Here is a 27369-nt window from a genome sequence, read left to right as displayed (position 1 = left end):
GATTACTGAGCATCCTTGAATAAAAGCCAGATCTACTTTTAAGTATAATGAGGGTCCTGAAGGGGGGATATCAATCCCATTGAAACTGTTTCACCCTCAATTCCCATCTTTTACATTTTTTCCCATTCTCAGTGACTTAAATCACAATTTCCCAGAGCAACAACATCCCATTTTACCCCTTCAGAACTCCCCACAATGAATTCAGTGTAGCACCCTTCCTAGTAAACTAATCAGCATACTTACCAATGAACAGCTGTATGTACCTGCAACGGGATTCATCTGGTAAAACTCCTTAAAGAACATTGCCCTGAATTTCTTGTCCCCCAGTTAATGATTCCGGGCTTCCGTACAACAAAGAAAACGCTCCCTAGCCATTCAATATTTCTCGATCTTTTGTTTTGCTTTCCCCTAAGAAACCGGCCTGAATTCCTAGTGACCTCGAGTACTTTACCTGGTCCTCAACAATTGACATGAGAGGTGAAATCACTATGACCAATGGATTACTAGGGAATTCATAACCTTTAGCATCTCACGATTTTTAAACCCCCTAGCTTATAGCCAACATTTGGAAGGTTAGACTCTTCTTTCAATTGCCCAAAAACATCTCTTCTTTCCAGAATCTTCTCAATAATAAATCTTTGCTTCGCTTTGAACTGTACCACAGGAAACAAAGACAAGCCTTTTAATTCTTCAAGCGCTTGCAGGAGGTCTCCCTCGAATCTAAAGTTAACACTACTATCAACTTCGGCAGAATTCGTACGGTCAATTGCTGTAAGCTTTTAAGCTTTAAAGTTTCGAAAGGAGTATGGAGCGAAAGCAAGAAGAAGGCACCGCAGCTAGCCGGCATTTCCCACGATCAATCGACGTAGTTGCGTGGCCCGTGCAACGGAAATTTTCACGCTGTAGAAAGTTTCAGAAGTCGTGCAACGAACATGGACATCTAAAATGTAAACTTGGCGTTGTATACTAGACAATGTGAGCAAATTAAGGTGTGGAAAGTGAAAGTCATGCATCGCGTATCGTATCAGCAATAAAAATTTACGATACCTTGGAAAGATCCGCCCTTAAAATTCATCGGAGAGTGTTTGTTTCTTGTAGCCGTGCTAAAGGTTGTAATTTTGCGGGTTGTTAACATTTTGTTCTGAAACTTTCGTCGAGAAACTTTCCCCGTTTGAACGCGCTACGCAACTATGGCGATCGATGAGGAAAACTACGTCGTGTAAGAAAACACGAGAGTCACCCGGCAGCTTCTCTTCGCTGATTGGCCAGAAAAAATTTTTTCTGGCCAATCAGAAGCAGGCAATTCAAACGCTTCTGGAACTGGTTCGGTAAGAGTAAGTGCCCAGGGGCTCGTCTCGATCTTACAGTAAACTTTCACCACGAACATTTTAGCGACCCGACTAACTGCCCCTGGGTCTCCGAGGATGATTCAGATACTGCTATTGCAAATAACGTTTGCATTGCTGAGCGAAAAATAATTGGAAAACAATATAACATTATGAACAACAGTATTCAATTTAATTTTCGTGCCAAAGCATTTTCTCCGCAGAAACAAGATAATAGTTAGTGAAACATACAGAAAGACATCTTGACTTGTGATGATCTTGTGACTAGTCTCAGATTGACTATAACATTGTAGACTCCCAGTCGAGGTGGATGGGCCTAACCGTTTATGAATTTATCCATCCCTAGGCATAATTAGCTGGACTTTCAACGTGATAAGCCATTGAAGGCGACTTTTTGACGCAGTCTCTAATCAATTCTTTGCTAGAGCACCTGTTAGAGATACTGCGAAGTTTCAGACGTTTAGGGTATAAACATTTAACCACGTTAATGGGCGCGATTTATTGGCAAAGTTCTTCCTTTGTGACTTTAATGGAGTTTAAAGCTGTTGTTATGATCGAGATACTAGTAGCGTACATTGCATACACAACTTACAGAACAAATAGAATCGACAGTGAGTGTTGTCGTAACAACCTTGTTCCCAGGGTTCTCTCACGAGGTGGCGTGATTGAATGCACGTGCGAAGTTGCCCAAAGTACTTTTAGGCAATAACGACAATAAATTATGTCGTTTTCATATCCGGCGAATTGGGAGCGAGCCGAAGATTGTCGCAAACGAGTGATTCCTCTGCATATCTCAACCACTTGTATCAACTCTTGAGATACCCTTCTACGGTACCACGGTGCATCATTCTTCAACATACCGTGTGTTTCAACTGATCCACCTCCCCAACGAGTGAGTGATCCATCTGCATAACTGTTGAGATACCCTACGGATAACTACGGTGCGATTCAACTGACTCACCACCTCAAGGCTTATGCAATCCCTTCCTGGATCCATTGAACGGTCCTTATTTAGACCTAAATAGATAAAAAAGCTTTCCGCATTCTGAAAAGGGTGTGCTAATTCTGTGGTCCCTGAATCACCAAGATTTTGTACCTTTTAATATAGACTGAGACTGTAACAGAACAATCTGAATAACCTACTGCTGACCATCGTACTTGACTATACATTTGGACTGATCAACCTGCGCAAGGCTTTCTATTCCACCTGAACCAATTAGGTTGTTCCCAGTAAGGTCTAAATAGACCAAAGTGCTGTTATGAAACCGAAGAGCCTGTGCTAGTTCTGTGGCCCCTGAATCACTAATACCGTTACTTCTTAGATCGAGATGAGTCAATGCACGGTTCAAATGCAAGGCCTTCGCAACCGCCGACGCACCAGAGGATTTGACTTCATTACACGACCAACCCAAATGTGTAAGACAACAATTAGTCTGGAGAGCGTCTGCGATATGACTTGCCCCTGAGAAGCTAATTTTACAACCACTCAAATCTAACCGTGTCAATCCACAACTGTTATTTGACCGAAGTGCCTTTGCAATAGCTGCCGCACCTGAATTACCTATGCTGCGGTTCTCCTCTAGATTTAAATGGGTCAAAGTGCGATTTGATTCCAGTGCTTTTCCGAGAGCTACAACTCCTACTTTGCCTATATTGTTATCCATGAGATATAATTCCGTCAAAGTCTGGTTTGTTAAAAGGGCGTTTCCAAGTGCTGCTGCTCCTGATTCGTTGATGTTATTGCGTGAAAGGTCCAAGTAAGTCAAAGTACAGTTAAAACAAAGAGCTCTTGCGAGGGCTGATCCGCCTCTGGGGCCAATCATTTGAGAACGCTCGTCAAGACATCTAAAAAGTCCAGAGATGTCAGACAAGTCTTTTAACTTTGACCCAAACTCGAGACTCAGATTCAAGTACTGAAGGGAACAGTTGGATTTCACAGCTTTGGAGAGTGCGATGGCGACAGAATCGCCGCCGCAAAGATTCTTGCTTAGATCGAAAAATATTAACACAGAATTGGACTTAAGACTTGTTGCTAAAGCCTTCGCTCCAACACCACTTAATCTGTTTCTCGGTAGACTTAAATGCGTTAAAGTGTTATTCAATTGAAGTGCTTTCCCGAGTGCTGTGGCTCCTGAATCAGTGATCATAGCATTATGTATATTAACATGAGTCAATGTCCGATTCGTTTCAAGAAACTCCGCCAATGCTTGAACTCCCTCATCGCCGATCCAGACATCATATAGATTTAGATGTGTTAAAACACAACCTGACTGAGAGACCTCTGCCAGTAAAGTTTTGATACCGACAGACTGCATCCAAAGAAAGCTTTCTCGACTCCTTGAGTAACAATCCATAGCTAAAAAAATGTCCTTTAAATTGAAATGTACAAGCTTTTTCTTAGAATGAAAAATATGCTCAATTGTTCTTAACAGTAATGGGTCTAACGCACTGTCCAGCATTAAATCTGTAAGACTGTAGTTAAACTTTAAATACTCAGAGTACACGGAGAAGGTACTTTCTCCATCATCATACAGTGTAAATTTTAATTTTTTCAATGGAAAGCAGTGCGCCACCACACGTACCATTTTCTTCTGGTAATCCTTTAGTTCGTTATCACCATCTTCACACTTAGCAATAACATCAAGTGTATCACACACGACGTGCATGAGTGTTTCTTCGTTCTCGCTTAATGTTGTTATATATTTGGTCCAGTCGTGCGGATCGCTTTCAAAAATTTTGGCATCCAAAATGACCTCATCGCCCTCAGCGTCAAGTCTGTTTTGGTAGAAGAACGCACAAAGACGAGACACAACAGTTACTGCTGCTTCAGTACTCTTGCTTGACACCATTGTGATGAGAAATTCCCACACCTGCCAGTTGTCAATAGGACTAAGTTCATCCAACCGCAGACTTTCTTTCCCTTTGTCACCAGATAGCAGCTGATGAGCCAAGTAAAAGGCCGCAAAGTATTCTTGAAACGTTTTGTGAGTAAATGCGTAGGTCGGTGTTGGTCTGATTTTGCTCACACTTGGCTCACGAGAAAGAAACGGCAAACGCAGGAAATCCACAGTGGGCGGCGATTTCATCTCGTCTTGGGTGAAATACAACTGATTCTTAAGCAAAGCCTCAAATGCCATCTTCCCCAACTGATTTAGCTCACTTGCACATCGCTCAACCGGATCTTCATCGCCCAAAGAAATACCTCTTTTTACAAAATACCTTCTGAGAGCGCAAGCCACAAGGTCATCGTACATCTTGGTTCTTTTCGAAGGAAATTCTCCTCTTGTTTCTTCACAAAGAAGACATAACAAAGCTGTATTCAATGGATTAGCCGTTAATTCTTTGAGATATCTGTCACCATTTAACTTTTGTATCATTTTGTCAGCAAGACTTTGATCCTCGTGGTTGATGAAATACTTCTTGATGTAACTTTCAACGTCCTCTTGAGAGTAGCCAATAATTTCAAGAAGCGTGTCACAATAACGCCTCACCTTCATTCCTGCTTCATGTCGAGATGTTAAAATGAGATACACATTAGCAAAGACTTTGCCTTTAATCAAAGGTAGAAAACCCTGCACCAGATCGTCACGTAATTCGTCCAAACCATCAAGAACCAACAAAATTCTGGACTGATTGGAGCGAATAAAGTGAAAGAAATCTTCTTTTTCCTTCTTGCCTGCATCTTGTGGTAGCAGCTGATCATCAATAGCTTCCTCGATGGTGGCAGTTTTCATTTGTATGTCACGGCATTTCAACAGAAGTAACATCTTCACTTCAGAAAACGAACCATCAGATGGAATCTCCCCCATGGACCAATCATAAGCTAGCTTTTGACAATACGTAGTTTTGCCCATCCCAGGATTCCCCTCGATCAGCACCACTCTTGGATTGTCACACTCTGGGTGCGGCTTGAACACGTCTGTCATATTGACGGTGTCATCGGTTAGTTTTGAACGTTCTTTTTTCCTACTATTTATCTGCAATCTTGTAAAGATGGTCGATAGCTTCAGCTGTAGTTCATCTTCACACCATGGAAAGGGACACAGCACCGCGCCTTTGTAGTCTCGTCTGATAACTTCTACAAGTTTCTCAGGAAAGACTAAGGGCGGAAAATGAAAATATGGCATAAATATCGCCAACTAAATAAAATGCATCTGCACTCAAATAAAAATGAGTATGACAGACGACAAAAGATGACGAGAGGTCATCTTTCCCAAATTGAGCGTTTTAATTCAGACTGTACACGCAAAATATTCTCACCATGACGTCTTAACTTACAAGGGTCTGCTTTTAGTTTACAAAGGTTACCCATTCACGTGCAATGGTTAGCACTCATATGTCACAGTTTATTAAATACATATTAAAACGTCATTCGCACGATGACGTCACTTTACTACTACGACCAGGGTTTTGTATGGAAAACCATTCACGCGTGACTGGGTGGCAAAAGTTGTTCTTCTCATACAAATCTACCTCATTTACGGCGGTCGTTGCAGTCGCTTCTTTTGAGACATACGGCTGAAAGTTTACAGGTTACCTAATTTTAATATGCTCTTTCAGCTTGTACTAAGAACAATGTTTCAAAAGCGAACTGTTTTCGTGTTTACGGAGAGTTGATCACGCGATTAACTAATAAAAAAGGCCTATGCGTAACAACTACGGGGACCTTGAGAAACGAGAGTAACCCGTCGTGCTGATCTCCGTTGTAAATTTTCTAGTTGCCATACACTGCTAGCACTCAAGTGTGGTCTCATGACTGATATATGTGCCCTCTCCTTGAATATTTGTGGACAATGAAACATGCAGTGATATACACCTTAGCTTACAGAATACAACTTTTCCTGATAACTATTCGTCACCGTTATGCTATTGTTTTCAAGATACCGTCGGTTGCATCTAAGCGTGGACACGAGACAAAAATCATGTTCTCATAGGGTGCACGTTCCGCTTATATTTCATTTTTCTCAACTTTTAGGCATATCTATCGCTCAGAAACAGCCCACTTGCCCCAAGAAATTATTCTGAAAGTCCAAAAATTGTTACAAAGGATCTTTTGTTGAACCAAAACAAATCAAATTGACAACAGCCAGTCCTACACCAAATTTCGAATGTTTGACGTCAATCATGTCATGTTTGCACCGAACTAAAACATGCTCTTTCCTCACGTGTACATGCTTAAATGCAACCGACGGTATTAGGACTTTTATAAATAAAATTGACTGTAATTTAGTTATCACTACAACAAAACATACCAAATGGCATCAATGGGTCCTGAATAGAACCATTTGACAAAACAGTTTCTTTTACTGTCAAGCTATGAAACGTTTCTGTGTATGAGAGATAGTGAAAAGGAAAAAAACATCTTAAAATGAACAATGCAAAAATGTACTTTTACATCAAACGGTTGATTCATGCAAAGGAATGGGACAAAATCAGACTCATAATCTTTCCTTTTCAACTAAATGTTAATAATCCAGTAGCCGAGGTCGGAAAATTCTCGTTTAGTTCAACCCACGGGTCAGAAAAGGTCTGATACCGGACTTTGGTAGATCAGGACCTCCAGATTATTGCCCAATAATTTGTAAGGTAGTTTGTAAGGTCGATTTTGTTTTTACCTGTCAAAAGCATTTGACACCCTTCCCCATGATCTTTTTGTCAAAAAGCTTAAAGATTACGGTGGAGACTCAAAAGTTATCAATCTTGTTACGAATTATTTAAGTGACAGACAGCAACGTGTCAGATTGAGTGGACAACACTCTTCTATGAAAACAATAATGAAGGGTGTCCCTCAGGGATCAATTTTGGTTCCTTTTCTTTTTAATATTTTCATGAATGACCTGTCTTATGCTATAGATGAATGCACATTATTCACGTATGCCGATGACACTCAGTTGTTTAAGTCTGCGGAAGATATCGACCAGGTTGAACATGCCATAAATGCCGATCTGAAAAAGGTTGATGAGTGGTATGAATTCAATCAAATGAAAAGAAATCATTCAAAATATCAAGCAATTACTTTTGGAAGGGTCGAGAAAAATCCTGCATTTTTAACAAAGAATTATTAAGTAAATGGTGATTCAGGCTCAAGCCTCGTTTTCATGCTAGACCGTAAGGTATGTGGCATAAAAACGCCGTTTACTCGAAGCCTATACCACAAATCGATCTTACAAATTATTAGGCAATGATCAGTAGGTCATGTTCTACCAAAATCCGGTATCAAACCTTTTCTGACCCGTGGGTTGAACGAAAGAATAATTTTCCTACCTCGGCTACTGGACTATAAGAAACTTGCAACATTTTTGGTAAAGGGCAGGTGACAAAGAAGGTTAAAGGGGTACTGTTCAAGGTGATAAAAAAAAAAAACAGACTGAAGCGAGCAGTACAATTCACGTCAATTGTACAGATCATACTCAACAGAAAAAAAGGACAGCAGAAGGCGTGTTAGCTTAGCTGTTTTGGTACAGATGGACAAAATGGCGGAAGATTTTCCACATTTTCTGACGAGGAAGTACAGTATGTTGCCCAGCATCCGGACGGTACCAGTATCCGGACACTTAAAACAAAAACTCAATTTTTGAGGCGCCCTTTTCAGTTATCGGTAAACGAAGTATTTCGAATGAAAGCTGAACATTTCAGCTTTAAGAGATGAAGGTTTTGGCGAGTTGAAAGCTTGCGAAACAGTCGCAGAAGACGCCGTTTTGTTCAAGTGAATAAACATTTCATGGCTAATATTTACGCTGTTTACTGCGCAGTAAAATTAGTGCTGCTCAGAAAAGGGTAGGTAATATGTGATATTTTCAAAAAAACTGTTTTATATTTAAAATGAAGATACTTAAAGAAGTCAGGTTCTCAGAAAGTTTATTAATGCTTCTTGAAATTCGATTTGTTTGGAATAACGGAGACTAGAAAGATTCACAAAATATTGATGTCAGGTTCCCAGTATCCGGACAGTTTTTTCTTTGCTGTACAGAATCGATGAATTAGCTGTGTACATTGTCCGGATAAGATTTATTTCATATCTATAACTATAATTAAAGCTTAGGATATATGATATAGTCGTAAAATCTAATTCTACTCAACCCCGTACGGAAATTTTCCTCATTCATTCAGAGGCGACTTGATTTCGTGTGCACGGCTTGTTTCGCGTGACGGCATTTTCTATATATAACCGAAAGCGTTGGAGTTGAACCTGCAATTCTCATACTTTCCCCAGTTGTGACTGCTAGAATGGGCTTGCAACGGTCTGAAAATTGTCACAAAAGGATTGAGAGATATGAAAGAAGGAAGAATTAGTGCTAGAAAAGCAGGCTTATTGTGGGGACTGAACATGAAGAAATCAACACTGCAGGTCAGACTAAATAGGAGAGTGACCTTTGACCGTCGGATTGAGGTCCCTTCCCCAAGCTTTTTTTTTATTTTTTAAATAGAAAATGAAGAAAAAAAGTCGTTTGCAGATTGGCTAATTGAGCTTGCAAACCGCAGCTTCGGTATGTCCACGGATGCCTTCCTTAAATAGCTTTAAATCAGTGAAAAAGTTCCTGGACAAGGAAGTAAGAATTATACCATCAGTAACAGCCGCTCGCGTTCCCCACCATACCCCAGTCATTTGTTATGTTTTATTTCACGATGCTAGGTGATATTTTTGGAATCGCTTGCCAGACTACTTTGCAAGTGCAAGAGAAGTTTCTGTACAATTACGTTGTTATTGTTACGTTGTTATTGTTGTGTCCGGATACTGGGCCAGCTGTCCGGATACTGGTAAACATAGGAGTTCTGCAAAAATATTAATTTCGCGATGGAATCAAAGGCAAAAAAGTTAAACTGTCTTTCGTCATATTAAGGACGAAATAGATTTTCTTTGGGCCAAATTTCAGAGTTCTTGCAACTAACAAAGGAAAGTTATTGCAATGTTAAACTGAAGTGTGCGGATACTGGGCAACACACTGTAGCCGAACTACTGCCTAAAACATAGTAAGAATAGCAAAAAAACAACGCTCAACGGATGACAATTGCTATAAGAAGAATGTCTGTTAGAATAAACAACCCTTCTTATCCTTAAACTTCCAAATACCAAGAAATGAGGGGAACTGTTGAAGAATTGTGCATTATCCATATGATTGATATGATATGCTATGCTATGCTATGCTTTGCTTTGCTTTGCTTTGCTTTGCTTTGCTTTGCTTTGCTTTGCTTTGCTTTGCTTTGCTTTGCTTTGCTTTGCTTTGCTTTGCTTTGCTTTGCTTTGCTTTGCTTTGCTTTGCTTTGCTTTGCTTTGCTTTGCTTTGCTTTGCTTTGCTTTGCTTTGCTTTGCTTTGCTTTGCTTTGCTTTGCTTTGCTTTGCTTTGCTTTGCTTTGCTTTGCTTTGCTTTGCTTTGCTTTGCTTTGCTTTGCTTTGCTTTGCTTTGCTTTGCTTTGCTTTGCTTTGCTTTGCTTTGCTTTGCTTTGCTTTGCTTTGCTTTGCTTTGCTTTGCTTTGCTTTGCTTTGCTTTGCTTTGCTTTGCTTTGCTTTGCTTTGCTTTGCTTTGCTTTGCTTTGCTTTGCTTTGCTTTGCTTTGCTTTGCTTTGCTTTGCTTTGCTTTGCTTTGCTTTGCTTTGCTTTGCTTTGCTTTGCTTTGCTTTGCTTTGCTTTGCTTTGCTTTGCTTTGCTTTGCTTTGCTTTGCTTTGCTTTGCTTTGCTTTGCTTTGCTTTGCTTTGCTTTGCTTTGCTTTGCTTTGCTTTGCTTTGCTTTGCTTTGCTTTGCTATGCTATGCTATGCTATGCTATGGCATAAACAGATATTATTTGAAAAGGAGAATTAAGCATATCTTGGACAGTGACGTGTTCAAGAGCGAGCCCGAAACTCACCCTTATTGACCTGCTTAATTCTTCAAATCATACTCAGCCATATTCACTAATATTGCTAAATATATTTACCATGTATATAAGGAGGCATTGAGTGCCACTAAAACACCAACGTTAACTCAGGGCCAGGGTCCATTGTTCTTTTGTTTTCTGTTTCAAGTTTTAGTTAGGGAAAAACAGCAGAAAGCGGAACAAATTAAAAGAACAAAGGAGCTGCACCCCAACTGAGAGTCAGTGTCATAAGGACACCCGGAGGCATTGATACCTTGAATGTTAGTTATCGTGTTTTCAATACTCATCACTTTTTCTTCAAATTGTCCTGTGCGCTGCTCCAGACTTCCAATTCTTTCATTTGCATCTCCTACAGCAAAATTGTAATAAGATGGTGCACTTGAGATTACATTTAAGACATTCCTAACAATTTAAGAAACTATTAGGAAAAATAAGCATTTTACCTTTTTCTATGTTAGCATTGAACGCAATGAACTATGCAAAACTCATTTATTGATGCATACTTTATAAGGGTCATATACCGTTAATGACCTACTAAACGCCCACTTACAAAATAGTAAGTGCCTCAATTATCTAATTAAAGCCCCCTCTAAGCTGGTAAAGTTGTATTATGCAACTCTCTAATAAACGTCCCCTGTCTTATTGACACCCACAATGAGAATCACTTCAAAATACTGGAAGGAATTAGCAAAAAGGAGCAAATTCATTTGATTCATTTATTTTTTTGCTAGTTTAACAAGGCTTTGCGTATTTCATCTTGTTCAATGTCAAGTTCAAAGTAAGGATAGACTAATGATGACAACACGATTTATTTGTTATTTTATTTATTTACATTTGCCTCATAGAATAAATATGACAGAAAGAAAAGGAAAAAATATATATCTGTCTGGATTTCATACAAGGTGCCTCTACTGAGTCTTTAGATGGTCAAGTCCAAGGAGCCATTGCTCACCCTACCCACCCATGAGGCTTATGACTAGTCAATCACTTCCCCCAAGCTCTGCTAGTAGTGTTATGATTATGAGTCACCGCATTGATCTGGCTGGCCTAGGCCACAGGAAAAATTCTCTGACTTTGCACCGCTTTCTGACATAAAACTCTAATCAAAGTGACAAAATCTCCCCTCCCTACCCCCCTGGTTTTCACACAAAACAAGGAAGCCACCCACCCACGGATAGGTCTGGGCCTGGGCTCTCAGCTGACACCTAGCAAGATGGCAAGCCCCCTGGTTTTTTTGCGGCTACATTGGCTGAAAATGCCCATGTTCAAGCGAAAACTTAGCAGGCACCTTTTAGCAAAATCACACAGAAAATAGCCTGGATATCTCTAGCCCAAACACAAACTCTTAGCTTCTGACAACATTTGCCAGCCCAGGGAGTAGCAATTGTATTCCCTGGCAATTAAATTCCCCACCGGGCTCAGATAAGCACTTAATATCTGTCTGGATTTCATACAAGGTACCTCTACTGAGTCTTTAGACGGTCAAGTCCAAGGAGCCATTACTCACCCTACCCACCCATGAGGCTTATGACTAGTCAATCACTTCCCCCAAGCTCTGCTAGTAGTGTTATGATTATGAGTCACCGCATTGATCTGGCTGGCCTAGGCCACAGGAAAAATTCTCTGACTTTGCACTGCTTTCTGACATAAAACTCTAATCAAAGTGACAAAATCTCCCCTCCCTACCCCCCTGGGTTTCACACAAAACAAGGAAGCCACCCACCCACGGATAGGTCTGGGCCTGGGCTCTCAGCTGACACCTACAAGATGGCAAGCCCCCTGGTTTTTTTGTGGCTACACTGGCTGAAAATGCCCGTGTTCAAGCGAAAACTTAGCAGGCACCTTTTAGCAAAATCACACAGATATACATTATTACTAAGATTGCAAATTTACCGGACAGAAAAAGCTACGTAACAAAAATAGTTCAAAATTAAATGTAATATTAAGTGACTTAACTTCTGTAATGGATAGAGAGGCGAGGAAGCCCAATAGAAGCTAAATAGCTTGTAGAAATTCGGCTCCTCATACTTAATTATAATTTAATGTAAGCTGCCATATCATGGTCAGGCGAGTTAAATTTATAGCTCTCTCGATAAGGTATTTTTCTAATGAAGTTTTGAAACTAGAGTAACTTGTCAGTTCCGTAAGATTATGGGGAAGGGAGTTCCATGGTTTAGGTCCTAGATGGAGGATTGTCAACTACTTAATGTTTGTTCTACAGAAATAAGGTCGGTAATTATTAGCATTTCGAGTATTATATGTGTGTACTTGGCGATTAGTTGATATGAGTACATAAAACACGCAACAAAGAACGCATTAATGTTAAAAATGTCAAGGATATTAAGAGTCCGAAAAAGAGGTGCAGTATGGGCAAGATATTCAGCTGGTAGAGAATCCTATTCAACTTGGATGGATACGTTGAGCACCATGTAATGTTACAGCAGTTAAGATACGGGTAAACCAATGTATAGTATAAGGATAACAAAGATTTAGAAGAAAGAAAGAAACAAGCTTTACCTATAATTCCTATAGTTTTTGATACTTTTTTAGCAACATGATATTTCCAAGAAAGATGCTGATCTAATAAATGAACACCAAGAAACTTTGTCACTTCAACCTGTTGGACAGCAATATTATAATAAACCTGAGCAAAGATTCTTACGTCATTGTTGGGATTTAAAATAGCGCTACTGATCTCTAGACGGCCTAGACGAAACAATCGATTGAAGTGAATATAATGCTATTTTAAAACTCTCTTCATGTTTTTCGCTGAAAGCAAATTAATTTTGCTTGTTACAGTTACATTTTTTCCACTCGCCGATCAAAGCATATTTCAATTAAACTCTTGTGAAGACACAGAAATATACAAAACCTTGATCCCGTCAAAAGCAGTACTTCCATTCGGTCCAACATTTGACTCGGCGTTTGGAATTTTTCAATCAATAAAAAAGAAATCTAGCTCGGTATGCGACCTGGTTATATCGAAACACTTGGATGTTTTAGCGATCACAGTAACGTGGTTAACTGGAAAGTCTTGGAACAGTACAGTTGCAGAGATCTTAAATACCCTAAAAGGCTATGAATTCTACGACGTTTCCAGAGTTAGTAGGACTGGTGGAGGAGAAGGTGTGTTCTTACAGAGAGGTTTCAGATTGAGTCTATTCCCTTCACATCTATGGAGTACTTAGATCTTGATATTTCCTATGGCAACTCCACTCAGTTAAGAGTTGTCACTACTTATAGACCACCGCGTTCCAAGAAAAACTGTTCCACACCAGCTACCTTTTTCAGTACGTAGTGCTCTCTACACTACTGGAAACTCTTACCACTGCCTCTGGCTATCTGCTGTTGAACGGCGATTTCAATTTCCACATGGATATTGACACTGACGCTGATGCAAATAATTTAAAAAATCTGCTCGAGTAGGCAGGCCTTGCACAACATGTGAAAGGCCCCACTCATCGCTGCGGACACACCCTTGACCTCATTATTGGCCACCAGAACGATACCGCGCTTTCTTCCTTTACGACTCTGATGGATCACCATCCTGTAGTCTGTTCTATGGCGTTCGCAAAGCCCCCTGCCTCCAAGTCACAATTTACACAGCGTCACCTTAAAGACGCGGTCGACTTGGACGCTCTCAAGGCTGACATTCTGAACTTTCCACTCGGAGGAAAACTCCAGGATGGCGTCCCGGATAGTCTGGTTCAACTTCGTAAAATAATAGAACGTCATGCTCCGGAAGAATCTCGAATTATCACACTCCACCCTCACGCGCCTTGGGTCGACTCAGAGCTTCGTAAGCGAGAGAGCCTACAAGACATCAGGGTTGGAGATTCATAAAGAGATCTAAAAAGATCAATGCCGCCTATATACGAGAGTACTGGATTAGTGCAAGTCAAAGGGTGGCGTAGTGGTGAGAGCACTCGCCTCCCTCCAATGTGGCCCAGGTTCGAATCCTGGCGTCGACGCCAAACGTGGGTTGAGTTTGTTGTTGGTTCTCTCCCTTGCTCCGAGAGGTTTTTCACGGGTACTCCGGTTTTTCCCTCTCCTTAAAAACCAACACTTTCAAATTCCAATTCGATCTGGAACGCAGGGGTACGTTTCAATGAGTTCTTATGAACTCCTTAGTGCTCCGTGGGTAAACAAATTACAATTTAAAAAGTACTATATATCTATGGTTCAAGAACTTACTGAAATGTTTTAGTGGGCACTTTGTAGACAAAATAAGGAAGTTGCGGAACAACATAGCTAGCTGCCCTGCTCAGAGTTCTCTCACAGTTACCTCCTCACCTAGTACGAGTAGCCCATCGGAATTCCAGAAAGTTTCCGCTGCTGCTGTGCGCAAAATCATCGAGATATCGCCGTCTAAATAGTGTCAAAGGGACCCAATCCCTACTCGAACACTTAAGGCTTGTATTGAGGAGCTTCTACCAGTTATAACTACAATAATAAACACGTCATTGCGAGAGGGTGTTTTCCCTAATGCACTCAAAGAGGGCCTCCTTCGATCCAAATTCAAGAATGCTTTATCAGATAAAGAGGATCTTGTAAATTTTAGACCAATAACTAATCTAGCATTTGTGTCTAAACTTCTCGAATGAGTAGCTGCTTCCCAAACTAAGCGCCACCTCATAGAGCACCGCCCTCTTCCAGGACTGCAAGCTGCATACCAGCCGTTTCACAGCACAGAAACTGCCCTGTTAAGAGTTCACAATGACATTCTAAGTTCCATCGAAAACGGGAAGAAATTAATCTTGGTCGTTTTGGACCTACATGTATCAGCCGCATTCAATACCATTGATCACGGTATCCTGATTGACAGACTCCGTACACAGATCCCAAAAGGTTGTTATCGGATCCACAGACTCTAAACCTCAGCTGTTGACGTCCGGCATCCCACAGGGGTCTATTCTAGGACTAGGGGCCGTTATAGAATCCTACAGCCTCAATTGCATGATGTACGCCAAAGACTCTCAAGTAGTATATGACAGAAAATCCAGAGGATAAGCTGACCACTAATACTAATCTCGAACAATGCTTGTGTGATGTTCAAGCATTTTTTTGCAGATAACATGCTTAGTTGCTTTCTTTTTTTTTTTTTTTTTACTTTTTTGTGGAACTGTGGTGAAACCAATTTTTTTCTTTTCTTTTTTGCAGTGATGCATTGTTCTGTAGTGTTGTATGTTGATGTTGTTATTGCACTTATTTAAAACAAATAATAATTATTATTATTATTCTGAAAAAGAACCCTTTTGTGGGCACTTGGAAATTAAGGGACAAAATCCTTAGAAAGTACACATCAAGACACAAAAAATGAGAATTGGCAGTTAGGGTTTAAGCATGATCACCTTGAAAAACGTTTAGGCTTTCAACCATCTGTTTCATCCAGTCTTGCAAAACAATAGCAATATTCTCCAGCTCTTGCCGTACTTCCACCTTTTCCTGGACAAATTCTACAGACAAATTATCCACATAATCTTGCAAAAATTTTATATCCTCCTGGACAAGTTGTACCAATGCTGGGTCTACTGGTGAGATCATACAGAACAGAGTTCCTGTAAACAAAAAGACACGATTTGTCATTTATTTTCAACACAGCATGCAGAGGAATGCTCTCAAAGTGGTGCCTTTCAACAAATGTGGTGGGAAGCAATGTCCCGGTTAGTTCAGTCAAAATCACTCGGATACAACAAAGTCTCTCCAATAATTAGGTGGTCTAGAGGGTGTCCGGTCATTTCCTGTGTAATGAAGTCAATTCACTGCACAGTTCTAAAGTTGTTTCACTGCATTTAGTTGTTTCACTAGATTTAGACTAAAGTATACTCTCCTAAGCAGCACCTCAGACAGTCTAATAAGAATAACAAAAGCATAAATCCATTAATTGACATGAGCATGCAATTATCTGAAATTTATCTGTTTAAAGAGTATTACCCTTAGTTTCCCAGTCTTTTAGTTCTCCAAGGAGTTTTGCTTCATCTGCAGCAGGTAGAGCCATGACTCTCACCAGGTGTTCCATCTCAAAAAAACTCTGCTGAAACTTAACAGGATCCCACTTACTGAAGACACAGTGTGCCCAGTCATTCCTGACATTCCTGACATCACCAGCTGCAGCTTGCATTGCAGCTGAGAACACAGGCACACCACCAAGCAGTGTGAGTACAGCTGAAGCATCGCAGTGGTCATCAAAAGCATTGAACTTGGCCATGAAGTTTTCAACATACAACTTGGCAAAGTCAATGTGAGATAACACTCTACAATCAAACAAGGAAAAGTTGTATTTTCCACCAGGAAGCTTTGGGTGATGACCATTACTATTGATATTCTCATACTTTAAAATCTTTCTTGGAGGCCACCTTTGAAGACGACCAGATGTACTTTGTGTGTGAATATTGTGGCTTGTCTTGAGATTTTTGTATTCCTTATCAACCTCTTGTTCCACAAAAGGACGGATCTGTGGCACAAGGATCTTGTTGAGTGCTATTCCAATGACAAGCCATCGTTTCTGATTATCTGTCAAACCAGGGCAACTTGACCTGAAGATTAATGAAGACACATCAATTCACATGAACAAATAAAACTTTGCATTACAGCCCTGGGTGTGTATATTAAACAAACAGTCCAACCTGCCATGGAAATCACCCAAAATGTGAAGATTTAATTGTAAGCAACAATTTGTTGCATATGCCGAACCTTCCTGAAGAGGTCCTGACTTATCTCCTTTTTAACAGAAAATTCATTGTGAGCATCTTCTAAGTTACATTAATTGTCACTCTTCCATTGTTCCATGTTGTCATTAAAAGTTCTTGTATACTCTGAGTGGTGTAGTACATACAGTAAACAAAGAGATAACACAAAGCATTAAGAGGTTGCTTAAAGGAGGTTAAAATGATGGAAAACTATAAAAACCCCATTACTTTTGCTGTCATGGCCAAAAGACATGTAACAAGAAAGTTGTATTGATGAGGTTGAATATTCAGGTTAAGAAAATCGAGTGGAAATGACTGGCCTCACTGCGTTCCATTGAATTTATTTATTATTCAGCCACAGAGTCTTTGAGAGGTAAAAGGTTCATGCAAAGAAAGTCAAATGGTGCGCTTGACCTTTTGTCAATAATACAATAAAATGCATCTTCAAAGAAATAGAAACAGAAAAGAAAAAAAGAAACAGTAAATATTATATTGAAAAGGCAGCATGAGATTGAAGAAAGATTTAAAATTAAATTAGAGAGATTTGTCGAGAGCAACATTGTGACTACATCTATGTTGTAGGCTCTTCAACCTTTCCAGTTTAGGTGAGTTCAGTTATCAGTTGCAAACATCTCAGAATAAAAGAGACTCTTGATTTATCAAGCTGCCAGCTGTGATTTACGTAAGTTAGTCATTGTTAAGACAAAGTGTGTTTGTACTTAAGCTGAATCGATCTTGTGTGTACATGCTTGTGAAGACTTACTATATATATGCTTACCCAGATGAAGATGAAGCCATTTCAAAAACTGTATTTGAAACATCAACATGACATTACTTCTCCCCTTTGTGTCATCCTATGTCACGATCTGCTAAATAATCAGAAACCACAAGCTATGAGTAAAATAATTTATCATAAATTAAAAGGCATGCTTTGACCCAAAAACACACAAAATTTAGGACTTTTTCCTGTCAGTAAGTTAACTAAAATTGCCTCCTTGACTTCTAAACAGACTACACTGCAATCTTTCATAACTGGATTACTGTATTTATTCGATAAACCACCCTGGTTGTTATTAAAATTTTGGACCTTGAGAGTGGGCGCTTATTCGAGGCTGGGCACTTATTACATTTTCACCATTTTCAGCAAGCGTAGTATGTTTATTTTGCAACAAAACAATAAAATTAATGGTAATAAAACGCGAAGACGTAACAAAGAAGGTTTCTGTAAAATACTCTGAAGAAAAGTCCGTCTTTAGGGAAGTCGCTTATTAGTACTTATTCAATTCTTGGGGGGGTGGGAGAGGGAAGGGAGGTGTGCACTAATTGAGTTTGTAAGCATTGCAATGTATTATCATTAGTATAAATATTGTAACTTTATCTTAAAGCTTTTGCAATATATACTGCAAGTACATAATGGTCATACAAATAAAGCTTATGTTGTTGTTATTGTTGTTGTTGTTGTTGGGAGGGGGAGGGGGGTGGGTGTTTATTTGAGGCTGGGTGCTTATTAAATTCTTCTGCCTTTAGGATTGGCACTCATTCAAATAAATACAGTATAAGAGACACTGCCAGTATACAGGTATACACATGAAAAGAGGGACACAATCCCAGGAGGGGGGTACTCCCCTATAAAAGTGATGGGGATGCTCATTGTACCTCTTTTAGGGGTTTAAATTTGTGGATTGGTACTGCTTAGAGAGCTAAAACCTAAAATGACTGATGCCAGAGTTGTCTCTGTGAGATTTATGACAATACTTTCAAAAAGTCCTTGAGAAGAAAGTGTTGACAGTAATCTTTATTACCATTAAAATTTGCAGTGCCAGTATAATTTGTTGTTGTTGAATTGATACCTCTTTGGTGGAAGTTAATTTGGGACACGGTCAGTGTAAAACGCAGACTGTGGACTGCAGACTGCAGACTGCGGACCAGGGGTAAAATGCAGACTGAGTGTAAAATGCAGACTGCAGACTGCAGACTGAGAGTAAAACCCAGGTTGTGTGCAAAATGCAGAATAAAGACTGTAGACTTTTTTAAACATTTGTGCTCCTTCTTCTCCAAATCGGTGAAATAGCTAGCTGGTATCAGTTACAGACTTCGCTTCCTAGTTGAAGTGCATTGCACATTTGCCTGAAGTTTCAATGAACATCTGAACAGCTTAAGTCTGCGTACCTTGATTTGCAATACTTTGATAGAAGGTCATCCAAATTTCCTGCAGAACATCTTTATTTGTTGTTAGGATGATTTACTCCGTTTTTTATCGCCATAATTCTCCCTGTACAGTATTTTGGGTCAGCAGCTTTCATTTAAGCATAAACATCGTGGTGTTGTACCCTGGTCACGTATATCGAAAACTTCGCATCTAAAGTTGAAGCACGAAGTCTCTCGGACAGGAAAAAGGTTCAAGATTGCGATTATGTTTTCGGGTCGTCGACGACATTCCAGAGAAGAAAGGAATGGATTTGTAAAGCAGATGTCGTCAAGTAAGTGTTCGTTTACATGTATTTGCTGGATTTTTTTGCCCTTAAACCCTTCCACGACTACAGTTTATGCTCGGTCTGCATTTTACTCCAGCCCGCGTTTTACTCTTAGTCTGCAGTCTGCATTTTACACTCAGTCTGCATTCTACCCCTGGTCCACAGTCTGCAGTCCGCAGTCCGCAGTCTGCATTTTACACTGACCGTTTGGGACCCACCCCCCCAAAAAAGGTTCTGGTAGCTTTTTAATAGGGATATTCTCAAAATTTTTCAACGAGCACCCCGTCTCTTTTATAGGGAAGTACCACCCCCCTCCCCCAGGGACACAATGTGGAATAAAGTACAACAAAATTAAGCTTCATTATGCTTTCTTGCTGATCGCCCTCCAGGTACAGTACAGAACTAGTGAAATGTGTTCCAATGACACACTCCATATCTCCTTAATTTGACAAAAATACTTTCAGGCTACACTGCATAACACCTGCTTTAGCAGTCCTAGTAGGAATGACAAGTAATTCATGCAAGTATAATAAACTGAACCAGAAACTTGCTAAAGCCAGGGTATTACAGTTTTGTACAAAGGTTGGACAGCTAAGTTTAGGTTTGGTTTGGCAAACACAATACTATAAATATTGAATATAAATATTAAAAGCTATATTGAATTTGAGCCTACAGTGTGTCAAATATTTTATTTCACGCACTCTCTGAAAAAGCTACCCTGGAAACATTCAATCTTTTGAGTCCCTTAAATTAATTAATAAAAAATATGAAATTATTTACTCTCCAACCATTGAATTTAATCAGTGCTGATTTTATTCAGTCGAAATAAGTAGCTGCTGAAAACAAAGCATAGAAAACGCAAAAAAGGTTTAAAATTTCAATTAATCGAGTTCCCTTGCCGTCTAAAGTAGATCAGATGGTCATCTTCAAGCTAGACTCCGTCAAGATGGCCATCGATCATCTTTAGAAAAAAATTGGGGATTTTAAATGGTCTAATTGTTTTACATTCCATGAAAATGCTTCAAAGTTTTTCTCAACCTTTAAAAACTTCCACGTTTTTTCATGAAACTTATACACCCACCATTTAAACTGTAGACAACAGAAAACGCAATGCGAGAATTCTCAGAGGAATAAATCGCACCCACTTCCGGGATTCAATTAAGCTTAAAGTTAAAGAGTAAATTGCAGAACGTCTGTAACAATTTTACCGTTGAAAAGTCGATAGGAAGTACGCAACTGGTGTTGTAAATCTTTCACACCGTGAAGAACTATTTCAATCAGTCGTGTGCGGTTAGAACAGTCACTGCTTTCACTTTCCTTCAAAAGTCCACATTTCCAAAATGGAGGCTAATTCCATTTCGCCAGGACGCAATACGATGGAACCTCGATAAAACAAAGGACCAGGGTCTGGCAAAATCTATTCGTGATAACGAGGTTTCGTTATATCGAGGTTCTTTTTCATATATTTTACTATTACTGGGGCAAAAAATATCGTTTGTTATATCGAGGACTTCATTGTATACAGCTATTTCGAGAAAGGTTGTGGGATAAAGTGTACGCGACAACCCGTGGGTGGTCTTGAGTTCACTGTTTTTCAAAGAAATCTGAGAGAATGGCACGAGAGGCCGTGGACATATGTCTACGAGTGCTAAAGGAAAGTAACAAAAGTAATTGATCACGCACATTTTTTCCGACAACCTTTCTCGAGAGGTTCGTTTTATCGAGGTTCCACTGTAGCACACAGAATACAGATACAACAAGCATCTACGTACGGCACAGCACAAAAGTCCGAGTGTTAAAACAAAAAGCAACCAATACTTACAACATGTACCGAGAAAACTTCACTTCGTCAGACTATAGCTGCCGAGATCAGCACCTTTCAGTGAGAAAGACAGACACCTCTAATACTTTGGGCATGTGACCAAAAAATTTATGCACTCCCTAGAGGTCACGCACATATCTCCCACGTCACGAGAAGACCATTTCTCACGCGTGCTCTCAAACTGCTGAGAGTCAAAAGAAAAACAGAGACTGGTCGCTCGCAGTCTAGGTCTCGCCGGTTGTCTCGCAATTTTGTTACAATACTAATTACTCGAGTTTGACAAACACCAAGAGTCAATCTGCAAGCCGTTTTTCTTAGGAAGGTTGAGCTCCCAGGCGTTCCTAGCGGCGACCGTGGAAACTGGGAATGAGAATCGTGACGACTTTCATCGTATGCAAATTAGACTCGTGATGAGCATGTGGTTTATTTTAGGCGATGATTGAGGTGATTTGAGTAGTTGATCACGTTCGGCCTTACTGGCAATGACGTAGAAGCAAATCTCGGCCGTCGATAAGGAAGCTAGGCTCAATTTCCGCCGTCTCCCGGGTCTGGCACATGATAATATATAGCGGAGGAAATCCTGTTTCGTGGTGTATTAAGGCATTACGTTTCTCAGAATATTCAGACGCAATTACTGGACCGCCGCGTGCGCCGCCCGCCGCATTTCAGGATTTCCTCCGCTTGCCAATCCCCTCAGTAAATTCGGTTAAATAGATTTTAATTGATAGATTTTCGAAGTTGTTAAGAGCCCATGACTGTAAATATCGAGAATCGCTGGCCAGGCTAAAAAAATCGAAAATTCTGATAATTTGTCAGAAAAACCCCTTTGGGGAACTATCTTCGAAAAAAATATTTTCACCTTTCAAGAATCTATAGTTTTCGAGAAAATGAGGAAAAACGAAAAAAGCGGTTTTTACCTAATTAATTATGCAAAAATTAGAGTTAAAATGACCTACTTTATCGCGTCTGTACCGAGGCAAGATTCAAAGCTATAAAACAGAAATATTTTTGTTTAAAAGAATTCTATCTTTTCTTTCTATCCATGGTATGTTTTAAATCAAAAACATGATTTGGAATTTTTTACGGTTTTTTAAAAACTACCACTAAGCGCACTTTTTAAAACGGCTAAAAAATGAGCAACTTCAGAGGCAAAAAACTCACCTTGGTATGTGTGATACCTAGCCAAAATGTATACTAGGACAAAGTTCAGCTCTTATATTAACAGAATATGAAATAAAAATTCTGGGTACTCCGGATTTGCCTTTACAAAATAAAAAGTTTCGTGACCACCAGTGGCAAAATGTCACAAATTTGCATAAGTCAAATTTGTAGAGAAATGATGCCGCCTGATTTTTCTTTGTAGTTTCGGTACGTGGTATATTCGAAGCGTAGGAGAAGGATGAAAGCGACTTTAAATGAAGCTAAAATTAAGTAAAGGATCTGAAAAATTGATATCCCTGATAGCAAATTGCTGTGAAGGTTGGTGACACAATGTGGCAAATTTGCATATAAATGCATCTGCATATTCCTATCGTACACAAGGACGGGTTTCAATACTGTTAGCATCACGCAATATTTGAGGTTTGAAATAGCATAACCAGGAAAAAAGCTAATGTTAGATGTTTTGTAATTTGTATGTTAGCTCTTCTTAATTGTACATTATAAAATTAAGGTTGCTCAGCAATTGTTGTTGGAGTACTGTATTCTGCAATTGCGTGACCGTTGTCAAACTCATAACAGTCAGACTTTATTTTTACCGGTACGATAAAAAAATGTGAGCTTATGAAGTGTGTAAAGAAATATTATTCATGTCAGATAACTTAACTTTACTTTATTCACCTGAATGAATTTCACCGTCATACATCTTTCTTGGAGTGGGCACATGCTTTTATGGTACCGATAGTTCATTAACACTATACATCATACCCTGTAAGTTTTCAATCAACAAAAATCCGAAATAGTTAATTTTCTCAGTAGTTTTTCAAAGTTATATTTTGGTGAAATTGCCACGTCTCGCATATTAAAAATAACGTAAGTAAAGACGAGATTAAAGTAATCATTGCCCCTTTTTCTCTCTTTTCTGAAATTCTTCCACCTCCTCTTTCTGCCTCTTCACTGTTCGTGCGTTCAACACTATTAAGTCCAGACACGATTTCGAACACCCAAAGATGGCCAAAGATCGCCAAGTGGACCGACCCCGTAATTGTGCCATTGATTAGTTGAAACCTTCATTGAACGGACCCTCACGGATTCTTGCAATTGTCCTCTCAATAGAAGAAGTAAATCAGATGGAGGGAGTACTGCCGACACTGGGGTCGTTTTGGTTTTTTTTTTTTTTTTTTTTTTTTTTTTTTTTAACCATGAATATCCTTCATGAACCCAGTTAGCTTTCCATTTATTCAACAAGGTTATAAACTGATCAAAATCAACAAGGATGGATTTTTCCACTGGTACCTCATTTAGCAAATTTTCACCTATCTTCTTGTATCTTGAGAGAGTTACACACACAAAAAAAGCAACATTTGGGGTAAAAAAATCTACTTCCAATTTTTTCTATTCACCTTCTATTCGCTACAGATTAATGAAATGTCCCTTTCCTGAAAAGTTAGCGGCCAAAATTCCTTGCAAAACAAAGACAGTGGGAAGACGATCAAGTGCTGGAGCAATTTTTTTTTGAATAACGGCACATGTTATTCAGCAATTGAATAGCCCCCAGCCCCTTGCATAAGCCATAGCTAAACATCAATTTAAGAGCAGTTTTATCGCATAACTCTTCTTCCCCTTTGTCTGAAGTTTTTCCTTCTTTACTTTGGGAAACGGTTAGGCGTAAATAAAACCGCCGATGCCACTTACTTACCTCGCTCTGTTATTTAGCTCCTTGGTCGGTATCAACTACCCTACGAGCAGAGGCCCTTCGATCTTCCTGGATAAGTCGGGAAGAGGAAGAGAAGGGTAACTATCAACTAAACAATGATTCGATCGGACGTTCCGGTGTGAAGGCACGAGCTGGGACATTGTGGGTACTGACGTTAATACTCCTGAGCAAAAGGCAGGTATTTCTTTAAACAAAACTCGGGTCTGCTGTAAACTGAAAAACGTAGTCAAGTTACGCTTTTACTCTGCGTCGCCTGACTGCCCGGTTAATAAACGGTACTTGCGTCGATATAAGTTCGTTGCCCATACTGCGATAGACCAGGGGCGTCAAGGATGACCTTTCTGATGTCTCTTTTCAAGATGATGCTACATTTTGCAAGCACTCGACATGGGTGGGAGTTGGTTAGAGTAGCTCAAAAGCGGTGAACAAGGAGTCTTATCTTCCATAGACAAATCCTGGTCGCATCGTCGTGAAAGGTGATTTACTCTGTTGGCGTACAGTTGAACCTCCATGTGCGACCACCTATCCAAAACACCAAAACCCACCCAGTTAAGTCTTACAGTTGGAATCTCTCCCGTAAGCGCCCGCGACCACTAATTGGTACTGACTGTTTAATGATTTTACATTGTTTTTAACCTTTTGTAAGCGACCACCTGACGAGTTTTCTGATCTCTTGTGGTAGGAACAACAACAACATGGAACTGCACATATCGTAACTTGGAAATTGTATGTAATAAATTATCTTCCTCAAAGTGGATGTGTCCAGTTTTCTTCTCAAAGAAACCTCCCGTGGTTTGTGGTTCGATTCTCGTAAGAGACCACCTCCCGTTAGAGACCACTAAGTCTGCGCATTTTGGGTGGTCGCTTTCGGGAGGTTCGACTGTAGTCTCCTTTTCCCGTTCTTCAGTGGCGTCGGTTGGAACTTGGTTTGGTTCATGGGTTTCGCATGTAGATTTACACACTAAGGAGCGGCGATGCTACATTATATTTTGAAATCAACAAATATCCTTTGGTATTTGAAGGAAAACGCCCCTTGGCAGGTGGTACAACTCCGCGAAGACCTTTCGGAGGAGAGAAACCGCTGGACCGTATGAACTACGATCACGTAGCTGTTTCCTAGGGCCTGTGGTAGCTGCCTAATTATACCTCTATTTGTGAAAAAGCAAAGAAATTAACCAAGGGACGGTTTGTTGTTTGTAATACGTAGTAAAAAAATCAGATTTCAACATCTCTGACAAGAAAATGCTAACTTGTAGTGCGTGACTGACAGGCATGCAAAGTTAGTATCCCTTCTTTCTGAAAAGAAAATAAACTACTGAGAAACAAATGATGTTGCGAACAACGCATTGTCCGTTCAACACAAAGTTTCCATAAAACTTCATAAGGAGAAAAAAAATCAGTAAAAGAAGGCTGAGCTGCACGAGACGTCCTTGCGTGACATTGTTACTTTGACTGTTAGTTTATGATTTCCTCTCACGCAGTGTATCCCGTTCGCAAAAAACCTCCTTCAAAACAGAATTTCAAGGAAAATGTCCCTACCTATTTTAGATATACCGGAGGCGAATTTAAGATGATACAGATGGATGCTAATACAAGGAAGTTAGGAAAAGAAACGAGAGACATGGGATATAGTTTACATAATAATTCAGCGCTTATATAAAACGCTTCTTCGAGGTCGTTTTTTATTATTTTTTTGTGAACGGTTAATTACTCTGCTATTTTAACATAAACTTTATCAAAAAACGATTTCTTACTTCGTGATGTTTCCGAACATTACATACTGACTCTGAATTGAAACAAAACCGGCTGCCGCAACATTTCTCTACATTTGACTTATGCAAATTTGTGACATTTTGCCACTGGTGGTCACGAAACGTTTTATTTTGTAAAAGCGAATCCGGAGTACCCAGATTTTTTATTTCATTTTCTGTTAATGTAAGAGCTGAACTTTGTCCTAGTATACATTTTGGCTAGGTATCACACATACCAAGGTGAGTTTTTTGCCTCTGAAGTTGCTCATTTTTTAGCCATTTTAAAAAGTGCGCTTGGTGGTAGTGTTTAAAAAACCATAAAAAATTCAAAATCAAGTTTATGGTTTAAAACATACCATGGATAGAAAGAAAAGATAGAATTCTTTTAAACAAAAATATTTCTGTTTTATAGCTTTGAATCTTGCCTCGGTACAGACGCGATAAAGTAGGTCATTTTAACTCTAATTTTTGCATAATTAATTAGGTAAAAACCGCTATTTTAGTTTTTCCTCATTTTCTAGAAAACTATAGATTCTTGAAAGTTGAAAATATTTTTTTCGAAGATAGTTTCCCAAAGGGGTTTTTCTGACAAATTATCAGAATTTTCGATTTTTTTAGCCTGGCCAGCGATTCTCGATATTTACAGTCATGGGCTCTTAAGATGTGAAGTCGCGTTGCACTTTATAAGTACTTGAGATATCAATGATTAACCTTCCCAGTACTAGAAGAAACTTTCTACTCGTCTGACGTTTATACGTATGTATGTATCATGGATGTGTTTATAAGGGTAGCTTCGTACTTGACTGTCACGCACTCTACTTTCAGCACTTCATCGGCCAGTGGAAACTACTAGTCTACAAATTGAACTAGTCTATCACAGTATTTTCGAAGCTCTCTAGTTTGGGAAATGTGTATTTATTTTTCATACTGACATCTTCATTGATAAAGTTCCTTGGTGTCGTAGATTTGCAAGGTCTCGATCTTTGCCTCGTGGTATTGCCTTTGATTGTGGAAGATTGCTTGAAATTACAGCCTTATTGCCTAGACATCAGTGGAAAATTTTACTTCAGATTTATAAACTGTAACAACTGAACTATACTAATTTCTATTGATTTTTTTATGTACCATAAGACAATCAGTATAGTTACTATGTGACCTATGCCTGCACCCCCCCCTGCACCCTGGCTCCTTAAGAATTTATCTCCTCCTCCAGTTTCTTATCTACCGGTAATCTCCAAGCAGCCTCTAGTTAACAATTTAAGAGTGTCTTGTTGTACAAAAAATTGGTTAATAATGTAACATCAGTTGCAATAAACATGTTTCACAGTAATGCAAAAAGAAGAACTGACGTCGCCAAACTAAGAAGTCACAAAACTAATAACAGATAGGATTTCTGCAGCCACAAAAACCATACCAGATAGGGCTTCTGTTCACACACTAGAACGGTGATTTCGATTCGATTTCTGTAACGTAGCCTGCGAAAACAGCCGTTTAATTCTCCTCACTCCTCGCCGCTTGGGACATTTCGTGGAGAAACGTGTGTTTTCTTGGGACATTT

At 39.5% G+C, this 27369-nt stretch overlaps 1 protein-coding gene across 1 annotated transcript; it reads right to left on the bottom strand.

Annotated features, from left to right (window-relative positions):
- Positions 1–157: 157 nt before the first annotated feature.
- LOC140938340 (uncharacterized) lies at positions 158–21308 on the bottom strand. Its single transcript, XM_073387828.1, has 8 exons — positions 21186–21308; positions 17668–17758; positions 16135–16736; positions 15544–15758; positions 12718–12817; positions 10454–10549; positions 6599–6673; positions 158–5445 (listed from the first exon to the last, which is right to left on the bottom strand). The coding sequence occupies exons 2-8, from the start codon at positions 17685–17687 to the stop codon at positions 2486–2488; spliced, it is 4068 nt and encodes a 1355-aa protein (XP_073243929.1). The 5' UTR covers positions 17688–17758; positions 21186–21308; the 3' UTR covers positions 158–2485.
- Between the last annotated feature and the right edge of the window lie 6061 nt (positions 21309–27369).

Source organism: Porites lutea, chromosome 5 (assembly GCF_958299795.1).
Source record: "Porites lutea chromosome 5, jaPorLute2.1, whole genome shotgun sequence".
NCBI classification, from domain to species: Eukaryota; Metazoa; Cnidaria; class Anthozoa; order Scleractinia; family Poritidae; genus Porites; species Porites lutea.
The sequence above is the reverse complement of the archived record's forward strand: the minus strand, read 5'-3'. Positions and strand labels throughout refer to the sequence as shown.